At 42.8% G+C, this 24,141-nt stretch overlaps 1 protein-coding gene across 5 annotated transcripts in view; it reads left to right on the top strand.

Moving 5' to 3' along the window:
- The window catches only part of ano5a (anoctamin 5a), a 196,659-nt gene that overhangs the window by 138,165 nt on the left and 34,353 nt on the right, over nt 1-24,141 (top strand). For all 5 annotated transcript variants that reach the window (XM_072272736.1, XM_072272735.1, XM_072272733.1 and 2 more), the window contains 6 exons: nt 192-307; nt 5,733-5,867; nt 7,272-7,374; nt 11,449-11,509; nt 11,717-11,868; nt 22,815-22,889. In XM_072272736.1, the coding sequence (XP_072128837.1) occupies nt 192-307; nt 5,733-5,867; nt 7,272-7,374; nt 11,449-11,509; nt 11,717-11,868; nt 22,815-22,889 (642 nt within the window). The remainder of the gene's footprint in view (nt 1-191; nt 308-5,732; nt 5,868-7,271; nt 7,375-11,448; nt 11,510-11,716; nt 11,869-22,814; nt 22,890-24,141) is intronic.

The following is a 24,141-nucleotide window of genomic DNA, read 5'->3' as shown; positions in this document are numbered from 1 at the left end:
AGAAGCAATACCATTGCAGGATATACCAACCCTGATACAGCTGGAAATGTTCCTCTTTTCACTTAAATGCAGTGATGCAATGCTATACGAAATATTGACTCTGTTTCTCTTTATGCAGATGCACCTGAGTGTTTCAATATTTTCTGTATTTTCATTGTTACTCCCATATGTTCATTGTGAATATACTACAGTGTAGGTACTGGAAGAAATCCCATGATCCCAAGAGCGAGAATGAGCGATTCACATTATATAAACAGTGGGCTCGTTTTGGTCAGTTCTACAAGGAGCAGCCTCTTAACCTCATCAGGTGAGTCTGGAGTGATTGTATTGACTTGCGCCCAGTGGGAAAACCCATATATGCAGCACCAGGTATTTAATCTTCTCTTTCTCAGATCTCCCCATCTAACTTCTGTCCATTTTCTAGCAACAAGAAACGGCCTCAAATTGTTCGTTTACCTTGCAAACCTGTCATAATTAAGAGTTCGCTGATTAGAGTGCTGAATGCATTAGTTGGAGTTCAAATTGCAACCTAACTTGGACCAACTAAGTGTTAAATGGAGGTCAAATTTGGAGCAGAAAAAATTCTTCCAAGCATAGCTAAGAAATTTTGATGCAATAAACTACTTGTATTTTTAAAACTAGCTGGAAAAAGGCAAATGGATTTTGTAACCTAATTAATGTAAATTTGGCCTGATCTTTGCCCTTCAGAAAGTACAAGTCCCTTGTTTAGAACCCATGGAAGCTGTTATTCAATTTGACAATACTACCCAATAGAAGCTATTGCTAGATGCAGTGGAATTAGGCTGGTATGAACTTACAGTATAAAGATTAGCTTTATTTCTTACATGCACATTGAAATAGCAAAGCATACAGTAAGGTGCAAACACGAGGAAATCTGCAGATGCTGGAAATTCAAGCAACACACATAGAAGTTGCTGGTGAACGCAGCAGGCCAGGCAGCATCTCTAGGAAGAGGTACAGTCGACGTTTCGGGCTGAGATCCTTTGTCAGGACTAACTGAAAGAAGAGCTAGGAAGAGATTTGAAAGTGGGAGGAGGAGGGGGAGATCCAAAATGATAGGAGAAGACAGGATTGGGGAGGGATGGAGCCAAGAGCTGGACAGTTGATTGGCAAAAGTGATATGAGAGGATCATGGGACAGGAGGCCTAGGGAGAAGGAAAAGGGGGAGGGGGGGGGAAACCCAGAGGATGGACAAGGGGTATAGTGAGAGGGACAGAGGGAGAAAAAGGAGAGAGAGAAAAAGAATGTGTGTATATATAAATAAATAACGGATGGGGTACGAGGGGGAGGTGGGGCATTAGCGGAAGTTTGAGAAGTCAATGTTCAGGCCATCAGGTTGGAGGCACCCAGACGGAATATAAGGTGTTGTTCCTCCAGCCTGAGTGTGGCTTCATCTTTACAGTAGAGGAGGCCGTGGATAGACATATCAGAATGGGAATGGGACGTGGAATTAAAATATGTGGCCACTGGGAGATCCTGCTTTCTCTGGCGGGCAGAACGTAGGTGTTCAGCGAAATGGCCTCCCAGTCTGCGTCGGGTCTTGCCAATTTGTGTCAAAATCAGTAAGTGAGGAATGTGCTGGGCAAGTGTCACCATGCTTCCAGCACCAACATGGCAGACCCACAGCTCATTAAACCTAACCGTACACCTTTTGAACGTGGGAGGAAATTGGACCACCTCGAAGAAACCCACGCGATCATAGGAAGAATGTGCAAACTCCTTACAGGCAGCAGCGGGAATTGGAACTCAGATTGATGATTGCTGGTGCAGTGATAGCATTACCCTAACAACTACACTACTGTGCAGGTCTTAAACTAAGACTTTTGCACAGTACTGTAAATTATCTTACAAAATACAAAACCCAATCATTCTACACACACTAGTTGGAATAAGCCAGAATCTCAAGTTAATTTGCCTATTCTTGGAGTTGATGCATTTTTGTTTTTGTTATTGAATATTCTTCCTATTGAAAATTTCTTAATTCTTCATTATCAGTTTTAATTTTGTAGGTCCCCTTTGTTTATCAGGAGACTAACATAAGAAACTCATAATTTTGGCCCCTCGAGCATCCTTTGCTATTCGATGAGAAAGCGAGTGATAAGACCATAAAATATAGGAGCAAAATTGGCCATTTGGCCCATCAAGTCTGCTCCGCCATTTCATCATGGCTCATCCAATTTTCCTCTCAGCCCCAATCCCCTGCATCTCAGCATAACCATTCATGTCCTGACTGATCAAGAATCTATCAGCCTCTGCCTTAAATGCATATAAAGACTTGACCTGTGGGAAAGAATTCCACAGATTCACCACTCTATGGCTAAAGAAATTCCTCCTCATTTCTGTTCTAAAAGGACACCCCTTTATTCTGAGCCTGTGTCCTCAGCTTTTAGAATCTCCCACCATAGAAAACTTCCTCTGCATCAAGGCCTTTCACCATTTGATAGTTTTCAATGAGGTCACTCCTCATTCTTCTGAATTCTAGTGAATACAGGCCCAGAGCGAGCAGATGCTCTTCATATGACAAGACATTCAATCCTGGAATAATTTTCATGAACCTCCTTTGAACCGTCTCCAGCTTCAGTACATCCTTTCTAAGATAAGAGGCACAAACCTGCTCACGATACTCCAAATGAGGCCTCACCATTGCTTTATAAATTTTCAACATTACAACTTTGCTTTTATATTCCAGTCCTTTTGAAATGAATGCTAACATTGCATTTGCCTTCCTCACCACAGACTCAGCCTGCAAATTAATCTGTAGAGAATCCTGCACGACGACTCCCAAATCCCTTCGCACCTCAGCTTTTTATATTTTCTCTCCATTTAGAAAATAATCAACCTTTCATTTCTTCTACCAAAGTGCATGACTATACATTTCCCGACACTGTATTCCATCTGCCATTTCTTTGTCCATTCTCCTAATCTGTCTAAGTCCTTCTGTAGCCTCTCTACCTCCTCAAAAACACCTGCACCTCCACCTATCCTCATTCAATTCCATCATCCAAATCATTGATATAAAACGTAAAAAGAATCGGTTCCAACACAGACCCCTGTGGAACACCACTAGTCACAGGTAGCCTGCCAGAAAAGACTCACTTTATTCCCACTCTTTGCCTCCTGCCAGTCAGCTACTAGTTTATCCATGCTGGAATCATAGCTTGTTAAGCAGCCTCATGTGTGGCACCTTGTCGAAAGCCTTCTGAAAGTCCAAGTACACAGCATCAGCCGATTCTCCTTTGTCTATCCTGCTTGTTACTTCTTCAAAGAATTCCAACAGATTTGTTAGGCAAAATTTTTTCTTGATGAAACCATGCTGACTGCAGCCTATTTTATTAAGTGGCTACAAGTACCCTAAGACCTCTTCCTAATAATTGATTCAACTTCTTTCCAACCACTGAGGTTAGTCTAACTGGCCTACAGTTTCTTTTCTCTCTCTCTCTTGAAGAGTGGAGTGACATTTGCAATTTTCCAGTCTTCCAGAATCATTCCAGAATCCAGTGATTTTTGAAAGATCATTGCTAATCCCTCCATGATCTCTTTAGCCACCTCTTTCAGGACTCTAGTGTGTACACCATCTGGTCCAGGTGACTTAACATTCAGAACTATCAGTTTCCCAAGGACTTTCTCTCTCGTTATGGCAACTTCACATACTTCATGCAACTCAACACCTTGAACTTCTACCATACTGCTAGTGTCTTCCACAGTGAAGACTGATGCAAAATACTTATTCAGTTCGCCATTTCATTATCCCCCATTACTACCTCTCTAGCATTGTTTTCTAGTGGTCCAATATCCACGCTCGCCTCTCTTTTGTACTTTACATATCTGAAGAAATTTACACATCTGAAATGGGTCTTAATTCCTTTCTGCCAGCAAACCCTATATCCACTTGATGGTCAACAGTCTTATTTACCTCAGTAATCCTATCAAGGTAGAACATTCCAAAGATTAGTATTTCTCTGTGCAAAAGAGATTCCTCCCTATATCAATTCTAAATGTTTGATCTCTTATGAACCACATTCATGAGTGAACAGACATGTCACTCTGTTTCCAATGGCTTATCAACCCTTTGATCCAGATGGCAGGGCTCCAGGATCTTGAGGATGAACTGGCTTTACCTAAGCCAATAATTTAAAGCAATTACCTTTCACAATCCAAGGTTATATTTTTCAACCGGCCCATATTAGAGTCATAGTTTTACAGCATGGAAACAAGCCCTTCAGCACCATGTCCATGGTGACCAGTGTGCATTCATGAGCTTGCCCCATTTGCCTGCATTTGGCCCATGTCTCTTTTCTCTCTCTACCACTTCCATTGGCAGCTCTTTCCATATACCCATCACAATCTGTGTGGAGGAAAATCTTGCCTAATTCCATTTAAATCTTTTCCCCTCACCTAATCCCTCTAGGTTTGGACTCACTGGACCATCCTCATTACCAATGCTCTTCTATGCCTCTGTCAGTTTACCATTCAACCTCCTTCGCCACAGGGGAAACGCCCTGAGCCTATTCAGTCTCTCCCCTTAATTTATATGTATATTTATAGCAGGTACCATTGCTTGATCATTTGGAAAGCAGATCTGTGTTAATATATAGTACTGATTGTCTTTTGGCAATGTGATATAGCATCTTAAAGTTCAAAAAATTCAAAGTAAATTTATTATCAAAGAGCATATTTCTGAGGCCTCTGTTGGTCAGGGTTGACCATGGATGTTGAGTCCTAGCTGTCTAGATACGCAAAGCGAGGGCAGTACAATATGGAGAGCAAGCTCTTCCCCATGTAACATGCTCCTCCTCTCCGCACGCTTGATGAGCCCAAAGGAATGGCAGAGACTGCTACGTTTTGGCACCAGCAGTGTTACAGGATTTGCCAGTCAGTGTTGAACTCAACCTTGGGGACTCTTATCTTTGGGTATTTCTCTCAGGCTTTACTCCCAAAGGATTCCCCATGAGTAGGTAGAGCCACAAGGCAGCTAAGGTTTGAGAGCAGAGTTCTCCTTCTCCTCACTGAGCTGCCTATCGCAGCTGATGAGCCCTATCTGCCTGAAGTAACTAGTTCTAACGTGACAGTAATCCTCCTTTGCCCTTCTGTCAGTAGAAACAGTTCAGCCAGGCTTTGAAGCTAAGCCACATGTGAAGGCCAGGAGCTGGACTTGGTTATCAGAAGCTAAGAGGGAATAGTTAGTGGAGCTTATCCCCATTACCACCACCGGCTATAACAACCTTAAGGAACCATCAAAGTACTTGTATGACACCATATACGATCCTGAGATTCATTTCCATGCAGGCACACTCAATAAGTCCGTAGAGTAATAACCATAACAGAATCAGTGAAAGACTGCACCAACTTGGGCATTCAACCGGTGTGCAAAAGACAACAAACTTTGCAAATCCAAAAGGAAAGAAGTAATAATAATAAATAATATAAGCAATAATTGAGAACATGAGATGAAGTGTCTTTGAAAGTGAGTCCGTAGGTTGTGGGGACATTTCAATGATGGGGCAGGTGAAGTTGAGTAAAGTTCTCCCTTTTGGTTCAAGAGCCTGATGGCTGAAGGGTGATAACTGTTCTTGAACCTGGTGGTGTGAGTCCTCAGGCTCTGATCCATTCTAGTTTCTCTGCCGGAACAACAGGAGAGATGTTCGGACATCCCTCTGATAATTCTGCCAAGGGAAAAGATTGAGATTGAATACTTTGGTTCCATCTTCCAGAAAATACTACGGAGAGAAGATTGGAATATATTTTGCCTGGCTTGGTTTTTATACAGAAATGTTGGGAATTGCGGGCGCTGTTGGCTTCATCTGCTTTCTGTTTGGCTGCATCACCAAGGATGGCAATATATGGAGGTAAGCATTCATGTGAACTTCAAGCTGTCAGCATGAAAATATGGTCGATACTTTTGCACCTGTAACATAAGGAACATGAACTTTCCCCACCACTCTCCCAGTCCCCACTAATTCATTACTGTCTCTGATTGGTGCTGAGCCAGTTGTCCAGGTATGCTGGCACTTTTGCTAAAGACACTGAGCTAAATGTAGAAAAAGTAAGTTTATAGAATTCAAGATTTTAAAAATTACCTTTACCTGTCACACGTACAATGAAACATACAGTGAAATGCGTCGTTTGGCGTCATGTCAAATCGGCAAAGACTGTGCTGAGCAGCCAGGAAGTGTCGCAAACATAACGTGCCCACAACGCACTAGCCAGTGCACCCGGACGAAACCCACACTGCCAGGGGAGAATGTACTGTAAAAAATACCAGCTCCTTACGGAGAGCACTGGGAAATGGACCCCGATCTTACAGCTGGTGAAGTGAAGCATTGCGCTAATGGCTACACTGCCACAGCAACAAATTTGGACCCATCTTTAAAAAGCTGTGTTAAATATCATGACGTTTGTTGTTTTGTAGCAGTAGAGTGCAAGACATAAAGAAAATACTATGTTCCAGTAAAAAATGTAAATAAATAGAGCAAAGAAGAACTAGTAAGGTAGTGTTCATGGCCTATTCAGAAATCTGATGGCGGAAAGGAAGAGGCTGTTCCTAAAACGTTGAGTGTGTGCCTGCAGGATCCTGATGGTAGAAATGAAAAGAAAGCATATCCCAGGTGGTGAGGGCCCTTCACGATGGATGCCGCATTCTTGAAGCGCCGCCATTTAAAGGTGTCCTCAGTGGTGGGCAGGCTTAAGCCTGTGATGACTTGGCAGGCTCTACAACCTTCTGCAGCACAGAGGGCCCTGTTCCTCTGGCACTGCTTACGTTCCCATGCCGGAATTTGGACATGAATGCACAAGTTCACCACAAACCCCTGCCATGATCATATCTACTGTCTTCGTGTGCTTTCTATTGGTTGGGAGTTCACAACACTGCACTTTACAGTTGCCACCAGTATAACAGCACAACAGCAAATAGAAATTAAAGGCCAGAATGAATAATAAAGCCCAGCACATTGCCTGCTTTCATTGCTGTGTGCAGTTGACATTATTATAGATGCTTTCCAAAAATTTTAACCAAGAGCAAGCAAAGATGGTGATCAGTTCTCCATCAGGTCTCCCACCCTCTGTACTTAATGAGAGTAGGTCGATTATCAGTTGTCCATATGGGTACAAAAAGCACAGACTCTAAACTTGCATGCTGACCATTAAAAATTAAATATTCTTTTTTTTATTTCTAAAATGAAACATATTTTACATCTCAAATTATAAAATGTAGACTTGCATTTTACTCATCAGTGATTTCCATTTCCCCACAGTGATGAAATCTGTGATGCAGAGATTGGAGGAAGGATAATCATGTGTCCCCTTTGTGATGGATGTGATTTCTGGAGGTTAAACACTACCTGTGAATCAACCAAGGTTTGTATCGAAACAGAATATGGTACAGTTTCAGATAACAGCTACTGCCAGACCTGCTCCGTAACCCTCCCAGCTCTAAGCTAAGTTATTCTCGAACACTGTTTCCCTCATTATGTTTTTTTAATAGTCATAGGATGTTCTGAAATAAATTGCGAATATTTCTATCATATTTCACAGATTTCAAAACACAATGATTCAGCTTTTTTAGAACAATCTGTCCTGTTTTCAACACTGTGTCTCTATTATTACTTGACAGGGGATAATTTTAGAGTTCCGTTTTCTTTTTGTATTGCTGGGACTTTCCATTATTTTGCAACAAATTGTCTAGGGAGGATTATTAAAACCTTCTCCAGTGGAAATTGAAGTCAGGATTTGCAGAACTTCAAAAGGATGTGGCAATTCACAATGTTACACTACTATTGTTGCAAATTTGGCCATTAACTCAGGATGCATTTGGTTTTGCCCTACAGTCTGCATGCTCTCCTTCCCACGTTTGCAACAGGTTCTTGAAGCTGACTTTATCTTTTGGTTGTATCAGAATCAGATTTATTATCATTGGCATGTTAGTTCTCTACTCATAGAAAAGATCCAGAGGTTCCCAAATATTTTGCACAGCGTTTCTAGGTTCATTGGCTGTCTGCAAGCCTCTCAGCTGCCTCACCATCCCCCCACCTGCCCTTTACCCACTACCATCCTCTCTCTATCATACTCTCTCAGTTCTCTGTGTGACCTTTTCTCCCATTCTGTGAATATTGACAGTTCTGCAAATCCACTGCAGGACCTTTCCTCAGTTGGACCCTCCACGCAGTCTCATGTGGCCCATGGGTATTCATTGGGAACTTCTGACATAAGACTTTTTTGCTGTTATTAAAGCCACTTCTGAGAATTAAGCTGATAAATATTTCTACTGGAATACACTTGGAATATTGTGTTCGGTTCTGGTCAACTCGTTATAGGAAGGAGGTGGAAGCTTTAGAGAGGATCCAGAGGAAATTTACCAGGATGCTGCCTGGATTAGGTCAGATAGGTTAAGTGAGCTAGGGCTTACCTCCTTGGAGTGAGGAAGGATGAGAGGTGACTTGATAGAGGTGTACAAGATGATAAGTGAACAGTCAGAAACTTTTTCCAAGGGTGGAAATGGCTAATACAAGGGGCATCATTTTAAGATGATTAGTGGAAAGTATAGGGGGGGGGGGATGTCAGAGGTAAGTTCTTTATTCAGAGAGTGGTGGATATGTGGAACACCCTTCCAGAGCTGGTGGCAGAGGCAGATACATTAGAGGCAATTAAGAGATTCTTGGATGGGCACATGGGTGATAGAAAAATAGAGGGTTTTTTTAAATTCATTTGTGGGATGGCATCACCAGCTACACCAGTATTTATTGCCCATCCCTGGTTGCCCTTGAGAAGGCTGTGATGAGCTGCCTTCTTAACCGCTGCAGCCCCTGAGGTGTAGGTACACCCACAGTGCTGTTAAGGAAGGAATTCCATGAGTTTGACCCAGCGACAATGAGGGAACGGTGATATGTTTCCAAGTCAGGATAGTGAGTGACTTGGAGGGAGATTTTCAAGTGGTGGTGTTCCCAGGTATCTGCTGTTCTTGTCCTTCTAGATGGTAGTGGTTGTGGGTCTGGAAGGTGCTGCATTAGGAACTTTGGTGTGTTGTTGCAGTGCATCTTGTAGATAGTACACACTGCTGCAACTGTTCATCAATAGTGGAGGGATTGGATGCTTGTGAAGGGGTACCGATCAAGTGGGCTGCCTTGTACTGGATGGTGTCAAGCTTCTCGAGTGCTGATGGAGCTGCACTCATCCAGGCAAGTGGTGAGTATTCCATTAAACTCCTGACCTGAGCCTTGTAGATGATGGACAGGCTTTGGGGAGTCAGGAGGTGAGTTATACTCTGCAGGATTCCTGGCGTTTGACCTGCTCTGGTAGCCACAGTGTTTTTCTGCCTAGACCAGTTCAGTTTCCTGTCAATGGTAACCCCCAGGATGTTGATAGTAGGGGATTCAGTAATGGTGATGCCACTGAATGTCAAGGGACGATGGTTAGAGCCTCTCTTGTAGGAGATGGTCATTGCTTGGCACTTGTGTGGCTCAAATGTGACTTGCCACTTGTCAGCCCAAGTCTGGATATTGTCCAGGTCCTGCTGCATTTGGCTATAAACTGTTTCACTATCTGAGAAGTCACAGATGGTGCAGAACATTGTGCAGCCATCTGCGAACATCCCCACTTCTGACCTTATGATGGAACGAAGGTCAGTGATGAAACAACTGAAGGTGGTTGATCCTAGGATACTTCCCTGAGGAACTCCTGCAGTGATAACCCGAGGATGAGATAATTGATCTGCATTGTAACCATCTTCATTTGTGTCAGGTATGATTCCAACCAGCAGAGGGTTCCCCCCGAATTCCCATTGACTCCAGTTTAACTATGGCACCTAGATGCTGTACTCAGTGAAATGCTGCCTTGGTGTCAAGGGTCATCACTCTCACCTCACCTCTGGTGTTTAGCTCTTTGGTCCATGTTTGGACCGAGGAGGTGATGATGTCAGGAGCTGAGTGGCCTTGACAGAACCCAAACTGGCCATCCGTAAGCAGGTTCTTGCCGAGTAGGTGCTACATGATAGCACTGTTGATGACCCCTTCCATTGCTTTGCTAATGATTGAGAGTAGGCTGATAGGGCAGTTCTTGGCTGGGTTGGACTTGACCAGTTTCTTGTGTACAGGACACACCTGGGCAATTTTCCACATTGCTGGGTAGATGTCATTGTTGTAGCTGCACTGGAGCAGCTTGGCTAGTGGCACAGCAAGCCCTGGAACACAAATAGTCAGGACTGTTGCCGGGAGTTTGTCTGGGACAATAGCCTTCGCAGTAGCCAGTGCTTTCAGCCATCACGTGGAGTGAATCGGATCGGCTGCATACTGATATCTGGGATGCTGGGGACTTCCGGAGGAGGCCGAGCTGGATCATCTACTCAGCACTACTGACTGAGGATTGTTGCAAATGCCTCAGCCATATCTATTACGCAGGTGTGCTAAGCTCCTCTATCATTGACGATGGGGATATTTGTGGAGCCTCCTTCTCCAGTGAGTTGTTTGATTGTCCACCACCATTCACGGCTGGACGTGGCAGGACATAGATCTGATCCGTTGGCTGTGGACCACTTAGCTCTGTCCATCATTTGCTGCTTGTGGTGTTTGGCATGCAAATAGTCCTGTACTGTGGCTTCACCAGAGTGATGCCTCATATTGAGGTATGCCTAGTGTTGTTCTCCGCATGATCTCCTGCACTCTTCATTGAACTGGGGTTAATCCCCTGGCCTGGTAGTAATGTTAGAGTGGGGGATATACTGGGCCATGAGGTTACAGATGGTAGTTGAGTACAATTCTGCTGCTGCTGATGGCCCACAGCACCTCATAGATGCTAGTTATGTAGGAAGGAAGACTAAGATTGATATCTGAGTAGGTTAAAAGGCCAGCACAACATTGTGGGCCAAAAGGCCTGTACTGTGCTGCAATGTTCTATGTTCTTTGTATTGGGAAATGACTTTTTGGAGAGCAGGTGGACTTAACCTCAGCCCTTGGAAAATATATAATTTAGGCCTAATGCTTCACCATGTGGTGAACAAACAAAGCCAGTGCTTCAGTGGTATGTTCAGTGGCTTGTTTAGGCAGGAGGAGAGAGAGTGCATTATTCGAGTAAGTATATGATGCTCAGCACTTGTAGGCTGTTCTTTAACAGTGCCAGCAGACATTTGCCAAGAGTTAATTACAGTGAGCATTAGAAGCTATTGTACGGCTGTGCATACAGAATTTCAGACCTGAAGAAATTATTTCACGTAGATAGAGCATTTATTATGTTTCAGTGATGTAAGGGCAAGTTACATCAGTATACGCAAGCATAATTGAAACAGCGATCTTTATTGCAGATTAAAAGCAACTAATTTCAAAAAGGCCACCAATAAGAAATGTAAACTGATACCAACTATTGTAATCCATTCAACATGATGCTGTATTTGAAAGATTGCCATTGCTTGTTAATTTAAACCATCCTCTTTTGTGTTTGCAGAATACTCACTTGTTTGACAATGCAGCTACGTTGTTTTTCGCCGTTTTTATGGGAATTTGGGGTGAGTGTCCTGTTTGCTTATTTGGTTAGAAAGTATAAAGTTGTCTTTTTTGTAATAACGTTCACACTGAGTAAGTGCCGCTATCTTTTTTAGTTTAATGGACTTCCTACAGAGATTAATCTGAGCTTCAAGTTTTAATCTTAAAGCTAGGCTAAAAGACCAGCCTGGAGGAGTAACGTGCACTTTCACTGTTTGTGCTTTGGCCAGTGACCCTCTTCCTGGAGCTGTGGAAGCGGAGACAGGCCAAGCTGGAGTACGAGTGGGACCTGGTGGACTTTGAGGAAGAGCAGCAGCAGCTCCAGATCCGCCCCGAGTACGAGTCAAAGTGTACACACCGCAAGAAAAACCCGGTTACTCAGGTGCGGCCCAAACTTTATCCAAAAGTTATTATCCTAATCCACCCCTCTACAACTGTATTTATACACGAACATGCACCCCTACGGGTGGAAATGGGCACTTTAACCTCTCACTCCATGCTGACTGTCAAGCTGCCACTTTATTGACAATCTCATTTATATCTCCCACAAATTACCCACCTAATTCTAGTCCTGCGTCTCACTTACATACTTTATATAGGTATCCGTTAGTCTTATGAGACCATAGATTTGCACCTTGGAAGGTTGTATGGAAGACCAGCAGTTGCCCATACTGCAAGTCTCCCCTCTCCACGCCACCGATGTTGTCCAAGGGAAGGACATTAGGACCCATACAGCTTGGCACCGGTGTCATCGCAGAGCAATGTGTGGTTAAGTGCCTTGCTCAAGGACACAACACGCTGCCTCAGCCAAGGCTCAAACTAGCGACCTTCAGATCACTAGACGAACGCCTTATCCACTTGGCCAGGCACCAACACCTTACATACTATGGAGCAATTTACAGTGGACAGTTAACCTATCCTAACAACCCACTTACCTCTAGGCTGTGAGATGAAAGTGGTGCACCCAGGGATACCCACCCTGTCATAAGGATGTTGTACAATCTCCACACGGTCAGCTTTGGAGGTCTGGATTTAAGCCAGATCATCTGAGCTATAAGGCAGCAGCTCTACTAAAATATAGAACATAAGAACTTCAGAACATGGAATAGTACAGCCCTGTATTGGCCCATCCACAATGTTGGCCCAACCTTTTAACCCACTGTCCAATCTACCTAACTTTCCTTCCTATGTAGCCCATAACCCTTCACTTTTCTTTCATCTATGTGCCTATCTTACTTGCTGCCCATTTGCTGCTGGTGTTTAGGACAGCAAGGAAGGTCCTTCATCTCCCTCTGTGTAGAAGGATTATTCTTTGCTATTTCTGTAATAATAGTTTCTTGTCCAATCAGGGTTGTTAGCCCTGAAACTGGAGGATTGGTGGCCTCTCTTCATCTGGCCTCTACCCTTTGATCTGCTTGGCAACAGCCAAAACACTAAGGCCCTCACTCCAACCAACATAGCTCTCCAGGTCATTGAGGATGTGCCTATCTAAGAGTCTCTTAAATGTCCCTAATGTATCAGACTCTACCACTACTTCTGGTAATGTGTTCAAGGCACTTGCCACTCTGAGTAAAAACAAATAAAGCACCCCTGGCATGACCCCTCACCTCCCTCCACCCACCTGAAATGGATGTCCTGTTATACTGGCTATTGCACCCTGGGAAAAAACTGCTGGCTGTCCACTCTACCTACGAGTGTCCCACTCTGCGTGGGTGCTCCCAGCATGAAGTCGAGTTGATGGCTGGGAAATCAAACTGTCCCAGTGCTCGATTCTGATGCAGTGATATCTCCATGCAAATGCTCATGAGTAGGACTTGAGATTCACCAGCTAGTCTCCCAATCTCTTCTCAATGACTGCTGAAAGGAGTGCTGACCACCACTTGGGAGCACCTGAATTGGCTGCTTTCCATCTGGTGAAACTGCGTGCCATCTGCTTGCTGCTAAAATTGCTTGCCAGAGGTGTTGCTTTTTTAAAAAGCTTATTTAGAGATACAGGCAGGTAACAGGTCCTTGTGGCCCAACAAACACATGTGAGTATAAGAGCTGGAATGTTATGATGAGGTTGTATAAGGCATTGGTGAGGCCGAATCTGGAGTATTGTGTTCAGTTTTGGTCACCAAATTACAGGAAGGATATAAATAAGGTTGAAAGAGTGCAGAGAAGTTTTACAAGGATGTTGCCGGGACTTGAGAAACTCAGTTACAGAGAAAGGTTGAATAGTTTAGGACTTTATTCCCTGGAGCGTAGAAGAATGAGGGGAGATTTGATAGAGGTATATAAAATTATGATGGGTATAGATAGAGTGAATGCAAGCAGGCTTTTTCCACTCCGGCAAGGGGAGGAAAAAAAAACAGAGGACATGGGTTCAGGGTGAGGGGGGAAAAGTTTAAAGGAAACATTAGGGGGGGGCTTCTTCACACAGAAAGTGGCGGGAGTATGGAATGAGCTGCCAGATGAGGTGGTAAATGCGGGTTCTTTTTTAACATTTAAGAATAAATTGGACAGATACATGGATGGGAGGTGTATGGAGGGACATGGTTCGTGTGCAGGTCAGTGGGACTAGGCAGAAAGTGGTTCGGCACAGTCAAGAAGGGCCAAAATGCCTGTTTCTGTGCTGTAGTTTCTATGGTTTCTATGGACCAATTAACCTTATAATTCGTGCATCTTTGGAATGTGGGTGGAAACTGGAGCACCCAAAGGAGTCCCGCACGGTCACGGGGAGAATGTACGGACTCTTACAGACAGTGACGGGAATTGAACCCAGGCTGCTAGCGCTGTGATAGCATGACGCTAACTGTTACATTAATGCCACTGGTTTCAAAGTTTTATCATTTTTTAATACATGCATTTCTAAATGACAATAAACGAGGACTTTGTGTCCTCATAATCTAATCTAAAAGAAGTGTTACTTTGAAATACATTTTTAAGTTGTAAACCAAGTGAGCTCCGTTTCTGCCAGCATGAAAGTGGTGGTGGAATGGCCTCCTGTATACTGCAAATATTGAAAAGGTCCAAATGAAAGTTGCCAACTTCATTTGAACTTTGAGGTCAATTATTCGCAGCCTGATCTGCTCTTGGACAAGGTGTTTCCTTAGTTTCTATCTTTAGCTGCATAGGCATCGTGGAAAGAATGTGACAGCATCACATATTGTAACTGGCACGGCTTCAATATTCTCTAAAATGACACAGATTAGTATTCCAAGCGCAGAAGAATTCACTTGATCACTGATTCTCTGTAAGGAGCAGTGGGGGAGGAGAGTTGCAGGCAGACAATCAGAGAAACAACAGATTTTTTGTGAGTCTGTTGAGAGTAAATCGCTTATTTTGTTTGCAATAATCAAAAATTGTTTCTGTATAAAGTTTTTTATTATTTGACAAGTTCATGTAAAAATGAAACCGGAAGACTGACAAGTGTCATTGCACTGTTAGTCTTAAGGCTTCGTCTTAAAGAATAGGACCTATCAAGTGTGACAGTGGGAAAGTGTGTATGGAACCGGAGGAAATAGCAGAGGTACTTAATGAATATTTTACTTCAGTATTCACTATGGAAAAGGGTCTTGGTGATTGTAGTGATGACTTGCAGCAGACTGAAAAGCTTGAGCATGTAGATATTAAAAAAGAGGATGTGCTGGAGCTTTTGGAAAGCATCAAGTTGGATAAGTCACCGGGATCGGACGGGATGTACCCCAGGCTACTGTGGGAAGTGAGGGAAGAGATTGCTGAGCCTCTGGCAATGATCTTTGCATCATCGATGGGGACGGGAGAGGATCCGGAGGATGGGAGGGTGGTGGATGTTGTTCCCTTATTCAAGAAAGAGAGTAGGGATAGCCCAGGAAATTATAGACCAGTGAGTCTTACCTCGGTGGTTGGTAAGTTGATGGAGAAGAGGCAGGATTTATGAGCATTTGGAGAGGTATAATATGATTAAGAACAGTCAGCATGGCTTTGTCAAGGGCAGGTCGTGCCTTACGAGCCTGATTGAATTTTTTGAGGCTGTGACTAAACACATTGATGAAGGAAGAGCAGTAGATGTAGTGTATATGGATTTCAGCAAGGCATTTGATAAGGTACCCCATGCAAGGCTTATTGAGAAAGTAAGGAGCATGGGATCCAAGGGGACATTGCTTTGTGGATCCAGAACTGGCTTTCCTACAGTAGGCAAAGAGTGGTTGTAGACAGGTCATATTCTGCATGGGGGTCGGTCACCAGTGGGGTGCCTCAGGGATCGGTTCTGGGACTCTTACACTTAGTAATTTTTATAAATGACCTGGATGAGGAAGTGGAGGGATGGGTTAGTAAGTTTGCTGATGAAACAAAGGTTGGAGGTGTTGTGGACAGTGTGGAGGGCTGTCAGAGTTTACTGTAGGACGTTGATGGGATGTCAAACTGGGCTGAGAAGTGGCAGATGGAGTTCAACCCAGTTAAGTGTGAAGTGGTTCATTTTGGTAGGTCAAATATGATAGCAGAATATAGTATTAATGGTGAGACTCTCGGCAGTGTGGAGGATCAGAGGGATCTTGGAGTCCGAGTCCATAGGACACTCAAAGCAGCTGCGCAGGTTGACTCTGTGGTTAAGAAGGCATACAGTGTATTGGCCTTTATCAATCGTGGAATTGAATTTAGGAGTCGAGAGGTAATGTTGCAGCTATATAGGACCCTGGTCAGACCCCACTTGGAGTACACTGCTCATTTCTAGTTGCCTCACTACAGCAAGGATGTGGAAGCCATAAAAAGGGTGCAGAGCAGATTTACAAGAATGTTTCCTGGATTGGGGAGCATGCCTTATGAGAATAGGTTGAGTGAACTCGGCCTTTTCTCCTTGGAGCGACGGAGGATGAGAGGTGACCTGATAGAGGTGTATAAGATAATGAGAGGGATTGATCATGTGGATAGTCAGAGGCTTTTTCCCAGGGCTGAAATGAATGCCACAAGAGGACACAGGTTTAAGATGCTGGGGAGTAGCTACAGAGGAGATGTCAGGGGTAAGTTTTTTTACTCAGAGAGTAGTGAGTGAGTGGAATGGGCTGCCAGCAACGGTGATGGAGGCGGATACGATAGGGTCTTTTAAGTGACTTTTGGATAGGTACGTGGAGCTTAGAAAAATAGAGGGCTATAGGTAAGCCTAGTGATTTCTAAGGTAGGGACATGTTCGGCACAACCTTGTGGGCCAAAAGGCCTGTATTGTGCTGTAGGTTTTCTATGTTTATATGAACATGTCTATTGACTAACATCAGTCATTACTGTCTGGTTTGCTGCAGCATCCTGTTGCAGTATATGAAAACTACAGCAAACAGTTAGCTCAGCAGAAAAAGGCCTTCCGTCACTGCCGGACTTGTATGTGTCCTGGGCAAAGAAGTTTGTAGGAAAAATCATTGTGAATACTACCAACCCTGCAGACCACCTTTCCCAAAAGCTTTCTTCTGGAAAACACTGTTGTGTTGCCTGTTACGTTGCTGGTGTTTAGGGCAGCAATGAAGGTCCTCCATTGTCCTCTTAACACGAGGGGACGTAGTTTGAAGGTGCTTGGAAATAGGTACAAGGGGGATGTCAGGTAAGTTTTCACACGGAGTGGTGGGTGCGTGGAATTCACTGCAGCGAAGGTGGTAGGGGTGGATACAATAGGGCCTTTTAAGAGACTCTTAGATAGGTACACGGAGCTTAGAAAAATAGAGGGCCTTGCGGCAGGGAAATTCTAGGCAGCTTCTAGAGTAGGTTACATGGTCAGCACAGTATTGTGGGCCTAAGGGGCTGTAATGTGTTGTAGAATTTCTATGTTTCTATCTCTGGTGGTGTTTAGGGCTTCCTTCATCGTGTCAGTAGCTTCCCCTCAGTTTTCACTACTGTCAGTTTTGCAAGTCCCAGGTGGAGACTCAGGAATACTGTTGGACTCAGATGTAGAAGGATTCTTCATTGCTGTTTCCATAACAGTTTTGTTTTACCAGCTAGGGTGGTTAGTCGTGAGTTGAACCCCGGAACCTGGAGGACCATTGAACCACTCTTCGTCTGGCCTCTACACTTTGACCTGTTTGGCAAGGGTGACACTACTAAGCGCCAAAGCATAAAGCCCTGACTCCAGTCAACATAGCTTTCCGTGTCATAGAGGCACACAGTCCTCCAAACCAAGACAAGGTTGTGGTCCTCTTGGATGCTAGAAAGCGCTCTTGGGCTATTAAAAGAAAAACTTCACGCCATCTTAAAAGTTTCTTCCTCCAGGCAGTTAATCTGATCAATTCTAGTCATCACCCACCCCTATATCTATTACCCTAGTTACTGCACTGTACTGTCAACACTTCAAACCATAATGTTGTTTACAATGTAAATACATGCTGATGTTTATGTATTTATGTACATTTTCTCCATATCCAAACTTTAATTTCTAACTTTATTCTTTATATAAACTCTTAATAATTGTTAAATTTGTATTTTGTAGTATCTTGCCCCACAGCAAATTCCTAATACGTGTAAACGTATATTGCCAGTAAACTTGGTCCTTAATTTGTCTCAATCTGGTAGTAAGTTCAGCAGCTAATATTTGGAAGCAACGAACAAACTGGGATATAGGACATTTGAGTATCGAGTTCGTGTAAGCAGGGCTGTTGACTGGGACATTGGGTGAGATTTCAGTCACCATCTGCTGTTGTCTGCACTCTACTCACACATTCATCCTGTACCCACATTTATTTACCGCAGGACCTGCTGGAGGTCTCGCTCAGGGTTGTCCTGGCCCCTCTGGCAAGGGCATTTTATATTTACAGTGATTTTCATTTTAAGTTTAAGTGGATTTGAAAACATTACATCCAAGCAAAATAAAAAATACTTGAACTGAATTTTGCTGACGTTAAACTAAGGGCCTCTGGCAGTCTGGAGCTGCTGCCAGACTCTGATTAGAATAGCACGGCCTGTGTTTGGATGCTCTGACATCAGATTTTCAGTGCACATTCGACCTGCATAATGTATGGTAAACTTTGTCCGATTGTAATTCAGTAGTGAATGAACGGAGAAGATCTCACAAGAAATATTACGACCATTATATGACAGACCTGTATATTTTTTCCCCCAAGTTATTGATGTCTGGCCCCAAAGATCTGTTCACTTTGTTCCAGATCATAGCACCTCAAATACTGAGCGCACTACAAGATACAGGGAACAGAAGTGACCACTTCGCACACTGCAACTTCAGCAGTTAAAAACATTCACCTTGCTGCTCATTTATATCAACGGCTTCCATTCCACAGGGGCCGCCTTAAATCTCCTCAATCATTCCAAGGGGGGTGTCGTGTAATTTCCTGGCTGAGACCCAACACTGGCTATTTTTCTGCCCGCACAAGCAGCTGTAAAGAGGAATGATCTGTTTAGTGACGGTTGCCTGGGCAGAGTCAGCTTTAATGTGATTTGCATGAACCTGGGCATGCTCTGTAAATGCCGAGTTCTACCAATAGAAATGCTTTATACTTTACACCCTCTAGGCTCATTGACAGTCAAAAATATCAAGAATATTTCCAACATAATCAACCAAAGACTACTGAAATTTTTAGATTAAATGTTTGGAAAACAACTGAGCACTATGAGCTCTTGTTTAAAATTGAGCTGATTCATATAACTCAATTAATTAAGCTAAATATAACTTGCCTGAAATTACACTCAGTGGCCACTTTATCGGTTACCTTCTGTACCGAACAAAATAACTATTGAGTGTATGTTCATGGTCTTCTGCTGTTGTAGCTCATCCACTTCAAGGTTCAACATGTTGTGTGTTCAGAGTTGCTCCTGCACACCACTGTTGTAACGTGTGGTTATTTGAGTTACTGTTACTTTCCTGTCGGCTTGAACCAGTCTGACTATTCTCCTCTGACTACTCTCATCAATGGGGTGCTTTTGCTCACAGAACTACCACTCACTGGATCTTTTTTGTTTTTTCACACCTTTCCCTGTAAGCCCTCGAGACTGTTGCATGTGAACATCCCAGGAGTTCAGCAAGTTTCTGAGATGCTTAAACCACCCAGTCTGGCACCAACAGCCAGTCAGTCCATGGTCAAAGTCACTTAGATCACATTTCTTCCCCATTCTGATATTTGGTCTGAATAACGACTGAGCCTCTTGGCCATGTCTGTGTTGTAGCGTGGATGAAATCACTAGAGACAGAGTCACCGGTAGATAGAAAGCAGCTTCTTTATTCGATACAACAAGCAGGCATCATACAGACGGAGACACTTTCGGTAGAAAGGTCTGCTAGCCCAATGTGGGCTCGATATTTATATGCTAAACACAAAGGCAGTCGCTACTTAAAAAGTTATAGACAATGCATAGACAATGCTTCCTTTTGAAGTTACATACAAACATCACACCTTTGGATTTCATCCTTCCGACCCCAGCATGTCTGGGTTGGTATCCACAGCCTTTAGTTAAATTCGCAATACATTTATTTGGTATTTTACGTGTTAACATAGAATACAATTAATATTTATAATGTATAGATAATACTGTCTTCGAAACCACAGCATCTGGTCAAACTACGGCGCCAGAAGCATCTGATATTCACACCTTTTTAGGAAGCGCACTGTTGTGGACTCAATCCACAGTATTTTGTCATATAGTCAAATAGAAGTCTGGTGGCCAAAGTCATTTAAGTGTAAGCAAATCATCTACCCAAAAAAACTCACTCTAACACCTGTATGTTTTATGCATTGAGTTGCTGCCACATGGTTAGTAAATTAGATATTTGCATTTACGAGCAGGTGTACTCTGTAAAGGTGTACAGGTGTAAACTGCTCACTGAGTGTAGTCTAGCTTACTTGTACAACTTTTCCTTTATAGAAACTGAAACTATAATTCATCCTCCTACTCCCACTTTGGTTTCCCTGTGTCTTCTGCACCGCTGGGGAGGCTGAATATAAACCCTAGGAGCAACACTTCATCTTCAGCCTTCTAGCCTTAACACTGAATTAATTAGCTTTAGATTATTGCTATTTCTTCTATCAATATGAGGAAAATTTCAGTCTGCCACCTTTTTTCTTTCCCTCTTATTAAACAGGGCATAGCCCAGTATTTCACAAGCACATCAGTAACAAATTTCACAGCCACAACTTGATCCCACCTCCCATCTGTCTTCACCCTATCATAACACCCACAATTTTTTTATTCTTTAGCCCAGGGGTCCCCAACCTTTTTTACACTGCGGACTGGTTTAATATTGACAATATTCTTGCGGACCGGCCAACCGGGGGTGGGGGTGGGGGGGAGGTGTTCAAGTAGGGTTAAACTCACCTCAACATGTCTTTTACAGTTAAGGTTGCCAACTTTCTCGCTCCCAAATAAGGGACAAAAGTAGCAGTCAAATCCCCGGACACTTTACCCCAGGAAAGACTACCATGACCATGAAGCCTTGCATGGGCACCTGTGTGCGCATGCGTGATGTGCGCATGCACGTACATGCCGATTTTTTTCCCCATAAATCGGTTTTGCCTTCATCTTCTCAACTATACTGCACATACATTATTTCTACTTTATATAGGCCGTGTATTTATCATATCATTCTTGCTCTTACTATATGTTAGTGTTATTTTAGGTTTTATGTGTTATTTGATATGATTTGTTAGGTTATTTTTTGGGTCTGGGAACGCTCAAAAATTTTTCCCATATAAATTAATGGTAATTGCATCTTCGCTTCACGCCATTTTGGCATGAAAGGTTTCATAGGAACGCTCTACCTTAGCGGGGTAAATACAGGACAAACCAATTTAGCCCAATATATGGGATGTCCCGGCAAATACGGGACGGTTGGCAACCCTATGTTCAAGTTCAACAGTGCGTGACAGGGAATGAGGAAAGGCGCAGCTGACTCATATCGTTTCCTCACGGCCCGGTAACACATGCTTTGCGGCCCGGTGGTTGGGGACCGCTGCTCTAGCTTAACTCAGTTTTTGTTTTTGGATTCCCAGTAGTTACATTATTCTTAAAAGCAGTAGTTGTGTTCACAGTTTGGATCTTTAAGTGGTAATTCTGTTTGGAGAATCATGACGTTTTGAATTGAATTGACTTTATTTCTTACATCTTTCATATACATGAGGAGTAAAAATCTTTGTTACATCTCCGTCTAAATGTACGATGTACAATTCATAGTAATTTATAATAAATAGTCAATACGGACAGTCAATATAACATAGAAATATAATTGTATCAGTTTGAATTAATCAATCTGATGGCCTGGTGGAAGAAGCTGTCCAGGAGCCTGTTGGTCCTGGCTTTTATGCTGCGGTACCATTCACCGGATGGTAGCAGCTGGAACTTTTTGTGGTTGGGGTGACTCGGGTCCCCAGTAATTCTTCGGGCCCTTTTTACATAACTGTCTCTGTAAATGTCCTGAATAGTGGGAAGTTCATATCTAGAGATACGCTGGGCTGTCCACACCACTCTCTGCAGAGATCTGCGATTGAGGGAAGTACAGTTCCTATACCAGACAGTGATGCAGCCAGTTGGGATGCTCTCAATTGTGCCCCTATACACCTACTGTCTTTTATTGGCTTTCCTCCATTATGTCCTGTTTAAGCTTAGAGAAAATAAGAAGTCGGACATTTGATACATCCTTTAAATTTGAGCAAATCTGGCATCCTTTTATTCAATATTTTCATTTAATTTGATTTATTACACTCCCAGTTTTTTTCTCTCAAAGTTTTAGATTTGATCAGAAAGTTTTTCTTTTTTTATTTTGGTCGTATCCTCAGAATGGACTGCCCAGTCCCTTTTTTTTTGTTTCTTTTTTTTGTATAGTGTAGTGTTTTTTTTCTTCATTTAAAATCCAAAGTTTTTTTTCTTTCCTCTTTATGAACTGATAAGAGGAGAATTGCTGTTTTCTTTTTTATTATATATACTAGCTTAACACTATGTATGATTTTGATAATGTCTATCTCAATCTCGGTTTGTATTGTTATTGATATACATATTTGAGATAGTTCTGCTCTTGTTTGTGTTTATGCTCCTTTTAAATCAATAAAAAGATTAATAAAAAAATTGTGCCCCTATAGAAAGTTCCTAGGATCTAGGTAGGGACGTTTTATGAATTTATCAAAAACTGGCAGAGCTTTAACAAATGCTGAATCAGAGGTTTTTTTTTAATGGATTTCTAAAGGAATTCTTCAAATTAGTGCAACCTTTAGCCGGAGTTTTATAAGCGGTTATCCAATTGGATTCTGCATAGTATTCACTCATTTCCCTAAAATCTGATTTCAGACACATTGGCTTTTTTGAGCAGCTTTAAAAATCTGTGTAGTATTGCGACACTTGAGAACATTCTGTGTTTGCAACATTCTAACATATCCTAATCAATTTCAGGAACTAGAGCCTTACATTCCGATATCGAATCAAGCTTTTCGTTGTTGTTTGTCAGGGGCTACAGTCCTGTTCTGGGTAAGTGTCTTTTTTCGTTCTGCAAAGCCAAACCCTGCTTTAAAGTTGATTAAGAATAAAGAGATAATTTCAGTTTAGTTACCAACTATCTTGATGACGATTCCTCTCTAACAACTTGCATCCCAATAGGTCCTAGCTTTCTTAGCACTTACTCCTCTCCTGATAAAACACATTAGAATCAGAATCAGGTTTATTATCACCGGCATGTGTCATGAAATTTGTTAACTTAGCAGCAGCAGTTCATTGCATAGAAGGAAAAATAAATCAGTTACAGTATGTGTATTTTGCAGGTTAAAAATCGTACAAAAACAGAAATAATATATATTGAAAAAGTGAGGTAGTGTTCACGGGTTCAATGTCCATTTAGGAATCGGATGGCAGAGGGGAAGAAGCTGTTCCTGAATCGCTGTGTGTGTGCCTTCAGGCTTCTGTACCTCCTACCTGATGGTAACAGTGAGAAAAGGGCATGCTCTGGGTGCTGGGGGTCCTTAATAATGGACACTGCCTTTCTGAGACACCGCTCCCTGAAGATGTCCTGGGTATTTTGTAGGCTAGCACCCAAGATGGAGCCGACTAAATTTACAACCCTCTGCAGCTTCTTTCGGTCCTGTGCAGTAGCCCCTCTCCCCTTACCGGGCAGTGATGCAGCCTGTCAGAAGGCTCTCCATGGTACATCTATAGCAATGTTAAATCATAAGCTGTAGGGTTGAAGTGGGACATGAGAGCTAGCATTGGATGCTCCTCCACTGTAGGATGTCCCTGCTTATCTTTTCCGCGTCTTTGCTTATTCAGTAGTGTTGCTGACAGACAACTGATGCCATCTCCAAAGCTATGCCTGTCAAATTGTGCTCTGCCCATTAAATTTCCTCTTATTTGGTATTCCTTGCAACCATTTTGCATCGCGACTTGTTACGTAAGCTCGCAGTGGGACATAAACACTATAAGTAAAAGAACCTTTGTTTTATGTGCAGTTTCTTCTTTGAAAGGTATTGAGATGATCTGTTTGACGTTGTCTTTAGCTCATTATAACACCCATCATGAATGCTCCGACAATGGCTCTTCATCAATTTAAAGGAAGAGAATGCAGGCACTGAACAAACCCAAATGTAGGCCCCAGATGTTTAAAGATGATCTTTCACATGTACATTGAGACTTGGAAACATACAGTGCTGTGTGTCGTTTGTGTCAAATCAAATCAGTGAGGATCATGCTGGGCAGCCTGCAAGTGTCACCACACTTCCAGTGCCAACAT

This window comes from Mobula birostris, chromosome 11 (assembly GCF_030028105.1).
Source record: "Mobula birostris isolate sMobBir1 chromosome 11, sMobBir1.hap1, whole genome shotgun sequence".
NCBI classification, from domain to species: Eukaryota; Metazoa; Chordata; class Chondrichthyes; order Myliobatiformes; family Myliobatidae; genus Mobula; species Mobula birostris.
Note: the sequence above shows the minus strand (reverse complement) of the source record. Positions and strands in the feature narration are given on the sequence as shown.